Here is an 8,755-nt window from a genome sequence, read left to right on the forward strand (position 1 = left end):
CTTTATAAAAGAGGCTCTAGAGAGCTCTCTTGTCCCTTCCTCCACACACAAGGACACAAGGAGAAGACACCAGTTATGAACCAGAAAGAGGAACTTCACCAGAACTTGACCATGTTGGCATCTTGATCTTGGATTTACCTGCCTCCAGAACTGTAAGCAATAAATTTCTGTTGTTAATAAGCTCCCCAGTCTGTGGTACTTTGTTATGGCAGCCTGAACGGACTAAGACGTGATGTGAAGCTGAACTTAAGTCTATTGCTTCTTAAAGTATGCTTCATGGACCACCCACATTGAGATTCCCTGAGATATGCAGTGATATTCAGAGTCCCAAATCCTTCCTCAGGTTTATGATTGGAATCTCTAGAGGTGGAGCTGAGGAATCTACATTTTAACTAAGAACGTCCATAGATTCTGATGCAGACTTAGGTTAGAGACTTATTGCCCAAACTGTGAAGCCCCAAGCTTCCTCTTTTTATAGTCTCCCACCCCCCAAAAAAGTGCTGATAAAGTAATAAATTATTTACTAAATTTAATCACTTTGTTGAATCTTATCTTTAAATCTGAATCAAAAGCCTTTCCCTCTGATGGAAAAATTTATAGCATCAGAGCTGGTGAGAAGAATGAAAACATGTTTTTCATGTTGTTTTTAGAAGCAAGAAGTAAAATCAACCTCCTTGGTGCATGTAGGGGGGAACTCTACTGCACTAAAAGTAAGCAGGGAAGAAATAAATGACATGTATTTTAAATTCTACCTTATATATCCAGCCTTTAAGATAGAGGGTCTACTTAGCTTCTTTCTAGCTTTCCATAGTTTTAAGAAATTGGGAACTATAAAAAAAATGGAAATAATAAGACATGGAATAACATGGAATCTATGAGCATGGGCTCCAGAGTTGGATGGCCCAGGTTCAATTTAGCCCAGTGTCTGGGATATAGAAATATAGAAATGCTTCATGAAGCTAGATTTTTTTTTTTTTTTTTTTTTTTTACTTTCAGAGGCAATATAGAATAGTGGTGAAGGGTTCAGGGTCTGGAGTGAACTGCTGGATTTAAATTCCAGTCTTCTGGAATTTACTGTCTGTAGGAACTTGAACAAGTTATTTTATCCTTTATGTGTTGCAGTTTCCTCATTTGTAAAATGAGGATAATTATCCCCATCTCATAGGATTAGTGTAAGAAAAAAAATGTAAATAAGTGCAAGGCACTTAAAACATTGCCTGGCACATTTTCAGTGCTCAGTTAATAATTTTTATTATTAGCAGTAAAAGTGTTGTATGCCACCACCCCTGCTCCCTAGTCTGAGTTCAGACAAGTTGGGGAGACAGTCATTCCTTCGCTAATTAAAACACTTCAAAGTCCAGTGATCATCATGGGCAATACAAATAAAGTAGGGAAAAAGAAATGAGATGAAAAAATGTAACTCACAGGCTGCAGACGGATACCACAAATTCATCATCTAGAAAACCAATAGTCTTGGGCATTTTCACTTGGACTTCAAATTTGGGCAAAACTGTTATCAATAAAAGAGAAAAAAAATGGTGAGAGTGGGCAGGAGGTCCTGTAAGTATTAGTAATGATTCTACTACAGAACCTTGTAACAAAGGGTCACATAAAGTGATTTCAATTACAATAAGGGGCAGCAGGGCCACTATTGGCAAAGGAGATGCCGTCATAATCATGGGCAGTTGGTACCATGTTAACTTGGTTAAAAGCTGGTATTATGGTTCCTAGAATCTCCTTCTCTGAATTTGTCCAAGATTTCAAAGGTGGGAGGAAAGTAGCATCATTAGTCTCTGAAGATCACCATGGTTAGACGTGGTTACAGGTACAGAGGGACCAGCAGTTTCCAGTTTGTCCATATTTTTTCCCTGTGTCCAGCTCTCCTTCCCAAATTCTAAACCCTGCTGACTCACAGAGACCCTAGGCCCACCATCAGCACCTGGTTATAGAAATACTGGAGTGGTAGGTAAGGAGAGGTAACAGTCTTCCACTGATTCTGTCAGTTTCCCTTCGTGTTCCACTCTGGCATCTGAAGGTGCCCTTGTGTGTTCTGATCTGTCCATCCCCACCAATGCTTCAGGAGGACTGGTTAGTAATTTCCTCTGATCTGCCATCTCCTCCTGTTGGACTCTGACTTTTCCAGCCTCTCTCATAGTTGTGTATAAGGTTTGTTATTTCTATAATGAATCCCTGTTCTATAATTCTCATGGCAGTTCTGGTGAGTTTTGGGAATCCTGTTTTTGTGATAGGTCTCCTTATCCATGGCATGATATATTTAACTTACATTAGAAAATCCGCAAACTGATAACTAATAAGGTGGTTTCCATGTCTGATTACTATTATTAGAGTAGATTACGTGTAGGTCATACACAGCCAGGATGTAATCCCAGGAAATACCTCCTGTTATAAGATATAGATCAAGAGATGCATGTAGATAACATAATGTATTGGTTAACAATTGATGTTTGAATAGGGTCAGATGGAACTATTAAAATTTCTCTTGCTTCTTGTTGGCTCTGTGATTTTGGTAAATTACTAACTTTTCTAGTATTAATATGTTCATTTGTAAACTGGAGAAGGTTTAGGATCTGCCTCAGAGGGCTACTGTAAGGATTAAATGAGATAGTGCATGAAACGTGCTTAGCAAATATTTAAATAAATAAAAAGGCTTGCTGATTTTCAACTATTATATGCTAGATTTTTGCTTGTCACCTACATGTAAAAATGATCCAGTCTTACACTCTATAATGTCATAAATATCTTGGACACATGCAGAATTCTTACCATATTCATTCACCTCAAAAGAGTGCTCTATTTTTTCCCCTGACTCCTTCTGCAGTATGACCTTGTAGGGACCCAGCGTGGGCTCCACTGAGAGTGGGAAAGAGAGCTGGTTGAGTCCCCAGTGCAATTTGAGATTGTGCCATTGGAAAATCCGGTTCCTCTTGGGATTCTATAGGTAAAAACATCACAAGTTCATAGAAGCAACTGAATATATAATTTTGAGTAGAGGAACAGCTTTTCAGGGAGAGTGACATTGGGAGTTGGAAAATTAGCTGATTGGTAAATTGGCACCAGAGGTATTAGCAAAGGTTTCTAGGAATTCTAGACTGAGCAAAGGACATCTTTCCCAGCTATGAGATATGACAGGTGATAGTACCTCTTTTTGAGATTACGCATACCCATCTTGGTCAGAAATATTGGAAGAGCCACTAAATTGCATCATCTCAGGGAATTTTGTTCCTTCATTTATATCTTATCTACTCTCCCCAGGATTTAAGAGAGACAGGGAAAACGGTGTTTATTTAGTTTTGGTGAAGTGCCAGTGGGGAAGGTGGAGGTGGAGAGAGGCAATTTAACACAACTGGCAGTGAGTCCTCACCCCAACTGAGATACACAATATATTACCTACCTCAATATAAACCACTGGGAACTGAAAAGAAAGAAATAGTATGAGTGTGAGATAGAGTTTAGAAAGAGAACACCATGACATTAGCATTAATACAGTATCGGGACCAGAGGAAGTGAGCCTGTTCATTTCTTGTCCAAATGAGGAAATGTGGCCCCATTTCATTCACAACACTTTATGTTTAGTTTGGGACATACGTCTCTTAAGAAATCATGACTTCCCTTTAATGAAATAATGTACAATTGAGAAACCTGCATTTAGGTAAAAAGGTCCTAATAATAGTTTATTTCGCAGATGATGTTTATCTCTGAGAAATTCTCCATTTCTCTAGGAGAGAAATGAAATGCATTTATTTTCTTCAGTTCAATGAAAATAATTGAGTCTTTAAGGGGATAATTTTAACTGAGTATTTAATTTATTTTAAAAATGTAGTTGATGAGCTGATCTCCCTTATTCTCCAGCAGCGATACACTTCTGAGATCTTTCTGTGATAGATTTAAGAATCTCATATTGGTCTCGGTTCTCCAAAAGAATAGGTTTTACATTTTTGCCTGTTTCTGCCAATCTTACCCACTGTTGTGACACTCACCATTTCATTCAAAGGGTGAAAATTGACATCCACAGAGACAATGCGGAATCTCACTGAAACATAGAGATTTTTCTCGTGAAACCCTCCAGTGGGAACTCAGGGTGGTAAGACAGATAACAACGTGCCAGGATTTCCATAAATTAATAGAGAACCACACCTTCAACCTTTCCAATTGCTTTTGCTCATTTGATTCTTTGTACCTGTTTGTCCTGGTTTGTAGATGGGTTTGTCTGTCTGGACAAAGACTAGGCTTTCTACTTTTGTTATGTGCATCGGCTTCCTCTTTATGAAGTGCTGGGTTGACCCTTTCACCTGCACAGTAATGAACGCTGAGGAAGATGATGACTCCGGAATCTGTAAAACCGAAAAGAGCTGAAGAATCTGCCCAGATCCACTTCTGAATGTCTCAGCCGCTGTGATTTTCTCATTTCTCTGGTTAGTCCCATGAAAATTAGTAAGGGACAGGGTCAAAGGTGATGTCCCCTCTTTTTACAGATTATTATGATCGTGTAACATGACAGCAACGAATTGTTGATTTGACTGAAGGAAAAATGTTATTGCAATAAAATGAACTAATTCTTCAACAAGTTATGACAATGAAGGCAATAACAAGCTCACATTTTCACAGCAATATGGTAGTATTAAAATAATTATTAAATTTTATTTTTCAACCGTCAAAAACAGCATTACATATCATTGTTGGCAGTAAGCTGGTATGATTAACTATTTAATACTTTAAGTTAATTAAAGGTTACAAGGACAATACATTAACCATCAACCATCTGCGAGATCTTAGAGAAGTCACTTAACTTTATGAATCTATGTGTTTATATCTGTAATGGCATGAACATTATTTTCCTTAGAAGTTTACTTTAAGAGCAAAGATAATAATGGTTATAGAAGTCCTTCCTATAACCATTATTATCTTTTGTATATGGCACTAGTTCTGTCTGTAAATATTATGTAAGTATATTCAGTAGAACTTTTATTTTTAGACTCTAATTTGAAATTTGCTCTGTACTCCTCATTTTTTTCTTCCTTTTGCTTTTTTATTGTTGGGGGTCAGAATGCAAGGCATCAACTAACATGCTCTCCCTGTAATGCTCTCCCTTTTCCCAAGGAGGGATACTGACCATGAAGGAGCTGCAGTAGAAGGAGTGCTTCGCCTCCAGGTCTGTGAGGAGATTCCTGCTCTGCATCTCATACTCCAGAGTTACTGTCAGTTCCACTGTCTCATTCAGGTGATTAAGCACAACACAGGCCTTCTCGGTAACCCCAGCATACAGCTGTGATGGGACCAGGACCAGGTACTGCCTGCGGAGAAGAGGGGTCTGGGTCAACCATGGAGGGGCTAAAAAGACATCATTACTGTGGTTGTTTTCTAGATGATCTTTGCTATCATCACCAATCAGACAGCAGAGCCAGATTTCAACAGGAGTGGAGAGGAGTATTTTCTTCAAAGACCAATCCAGAAGGCCTTAGAAAGTCAGAAAACCCCTACCAAGTTAAACATCAGTATGCTTCTACTATACTGTGGAAATATTCACTCTCAATGTTAGTAAACCTATTCATAAGTTATGGATAAGCACTCCATGAGTTGTTATATATTTTGTATAGAAATAATTTTCAAATTTAGAAATTTTCAGTGAATCAAGTAAATGTGATCATACACACGCACGCGCACGCACACATGCACACACACAAATATTATTCAGAAATCCTGCTGTTCATGACAACATGGATTGGCCTTGAGGGCATTACGCTAAGTGAAATGAACCAGATAAAGACAAATACTGCATGGTATCTCTTACAACATGCGGAGTCTTAAAACAAAGTCAAACTCAGAAACATAGAGCAGAAAAATGGTTACCAGGGAATGGGGGATGGAGGAAAATAGGGATAGGCTGGTAAAAGGACACAAACTTTCATTTATAAGTTGAATAAGGTCTGTCTGAGGATGTACTATATAACATGGTGACTATAGTTGATAACACTGTATAATTGAAATTATATAATTGAAATTTGCTATGAGAGCAGAACTTAAGTGTTCTCACCCCCCCAAATAAATATTTGAGAGATAGATGTGTTAGATTAATTGTTAGATTGATAGATTAGTTAAACTCAATGGGGAGAATACTTTCACAATATATATGTATTGTACACTTTAAATATCTTACAATTTTAATTCTCAGTTATATGTAAATAAATCCCCAAAAAACTTAAAATTTTTTTAGTAACAAACAATATTATTAATCAATTAATTATCATTGAAACCAGTAAGAAAACCTATCCACATGTGGTCTTGGGTTTCATATGGATGATAGCACAAAACTCTTTGTTCCAGGAAACATGAAGAGATAACGATAATACATGGAGAGGAGCTGAATCGCTTTTCACTACTGTTTCAGAAGCAACCTTAGCTCTTTTCTTTCTTCCACTCTCTAGAGATGGAAGAAAAACTAGGCTAATCATCAGACACATTACCATATACATCCAGAAGAAAATATTCTCCTGTTGCGGTTTGCCCATCGTTTACAATCACCTAAATGTGCTGCACTTTGTGATGCTCTGCTGGCCCATGACCCTCTCTCTTTCTGAAATGTCCTGGTCTAGCTGGAAAACTTCTATTGGCTTCATAAGACTCATCTCAAAAGCAACTTTCTTATGTAGACTTTGGTGATGCCCCTTCACTTGTATCAGTTCCCATGAAGAGTTAGGTTATCTCTGAGTATTCTCACAGAATCCCCCCAATCCTACAATGCCTGGTTCTGTTTTTGCATTTTATTTCATTTGCTGTGCACCATCTCTCTATCTCTCTCTTTTTTATACTATGAGGTACTAAGGGCAGGGGCCACATTTTGTTAATCTGTATATTCTCAAATCTAATGCCAGCCCTAAAGTTTTGCTGTAGGATTGAGTGAAATGACACACAAACCCTGGCTTGTCTGTAAGTCATGCATCCATCTTGGGAATACCTGCTTGGGGAAGACACAGACACTGAGTCACTTTACAATGGCCAAGACACTGCAGCCTTTTGCACCAGTCAAAAAAGAATTTATCTTTTTTCGGTAGGAATTCTATATTCTTATTTGATGAATGTCGTAGAATTCTATAATCTTATTTGGTAAATTATTCACAAATGTTACTGCCCTATATCTCTGAGTTTTCTAGAACTGGAGTATGCCTTTTACCACCTGTGCAATAACAATTTATCAACACTTCTGAGCTTTTTCAACAACAGATAATTTCAGAGGGAATCAGGAAATAAATAAAAAGACAGACATCAAGAAGCTGATAACACAATGGGAAGAGGAGCAATAGACTTTTCTGGAAATGTTGCTTACGGTTTGGAGGTAGCTGAAGCATCTCTGGGCAGGAGCAAGGAAAGCAGAATCAAGACTGGAATAGGCAGCTGACATCCCCTCATGGTGCAGAGAGGAATAGGAAAGAATGGGACTCTTGAGTCCTTGATTACTTGAACTCTGTTCTTGTTCCAGAATCACTGGTTTTTATTTTACCTAATGGGCAGTAAAAGTAAATGGCTAACCATTTTTTTTTGGTAACATATTAACTACTTCCAGTATAAAAAAATCAATTGCAGATCACTTTCATCCACTTGCTCAAATTTTCTAAGTGCCTGAAAAATAGTATGTTGAGGCTACATTAGCTCTGATTATTAATAAACACTTTAAATATCTTTAAGAAAAAACAAAGTAAATGACATGATTTGATGAAATCAATCAACATTCTTGATCTTTTTCTTTTTTAACAAGAGCTATTTATGTAAATACACTTCCCAAATCTCTTCTTGGTAGACCAGGGAGCATCACATATTCTCCCAAGCTTCACCCAATACAGTTATTTAATGAAACAAAGAAATAAAATTTATCACAGATGTTAAACAAAATAAGTATGAAGATGATCTCTCCTTTGTTTAAAAGCTTAGCTTTTGCTTTTTACAGCTGTCCTTATATATTTGTTTGTTTATAAAGAAAATGAACCCATGTAATGCATTTTTATAGTTTCTTAGTTCATTTAACATCTAGAATATAAAGCCAATAAATTAATTTTATCCTCTAAGGAAATAATCTTTGTTTGATGAACATTCTTATTTATTTTACCGTGAGAAATATAAACATTTTATCAATAGTGATCCTCATCCTATTTGCTTTTCTAAGGAGATGGGATGTTAGAATCTATTTTTATGGAATTCTGAAAATTAAAAAGAGCCACACTATTACATTAGTATAACTAGTACTCCACAAAATTCAAGTGTGTGTGTTTTGAATAGAGAACTGGTTTAAACTATAAAATTCAATATGAGGAGAAACAAGCACTCCCTTGGATGAGGTATATTTAGTTCTTGACATACATTTTTGTATACGATCTGAAAGAGTGAGAAATGAAGATACCGTACATGACAGTCCTTAGTGAACTATAAAACTACAGATTTGTAAGATGTTAAAATTCACTATTTACACTATTTACAATAGCCAGGACATGGAAGCAACCTAAATGTCCATCAACAGAGGAACAGATAAAGAAGATGTGGTACATATATACAATGGAGTATTAGCCATAAAAAAGAAAAAAATCGTGCCATTTGCAGCAACATGGATAGACCTAGAGATTGTCATACTGAGTGAAGTAAGTCAGACAGAGAAAGACAAACATCATACGATATCACTTACATGTGGAATCTAAAAAAATGGTACAAACGAACTTACTTACAAAACAGAAATAGAGTCACAGCTGTA

The 8,755-nt window shown here is 36.9% G+C and overlaps 1 protein-coding gene across 1 annotated transcript in view; it reads right to left on the minus strand.

The window, feature by feature from the left end:
• LOC137774644 (pregnancy zone protein-like) overlaps positions 1-7,473 on the minus strand; it is a 41,201-nt gene extending 33,728 nt beyond the window's left edge. The window contains exons 1-7 of the mRNA XM_068559738.1: positions 7,343-7,473; positions 5,132-5,312; positions 4,199-4,352; positions 3,999-4,051; positions 3,413-3,433; positions 2,785-2,953; positions 1,426-1,510 (exon numbers count right to left, since the gene is read on the minus strand). Coding sequence (XP_068415839.1) covers positions 1,426-1,510; positions 2,785-2,953; positions 3,413-3,433; positions 3,999-4,051; positions 4,199-4,352; positions 5,132-5,312; positions 7,343-7,425 — 746 coding nt within the window. The 5' untranslated portion in view covers positions 7,426-7,473. The remainder of the gene's footprint in view (positions 1-1,425; positions 1,511-2,784; positions 2,954-3,412; positions 3,434-3,998; positions 4,052-4,198; positions 4,353-5,131; positions 5,313-7,342) is intronic.
• Positions 7,474-8,755: the final 1,282 nt, after the last annotated feature.

This window comes from Eschrichtius robustus, chromosome 13 (assembly GCF_028021215.1).
Source record: "Eschrichtius robustus isolate mEscRob2 chromosome 13, mEscRob2.pri, whole genome shotgun sequence".
Classification (NCBI taxonomy): Eukaryota; Metazoa; Chordata; class Mammalia; order Artiodactyla; family Eschrichtiidae; genus Eschrichtius; species Eschrichtius robustus.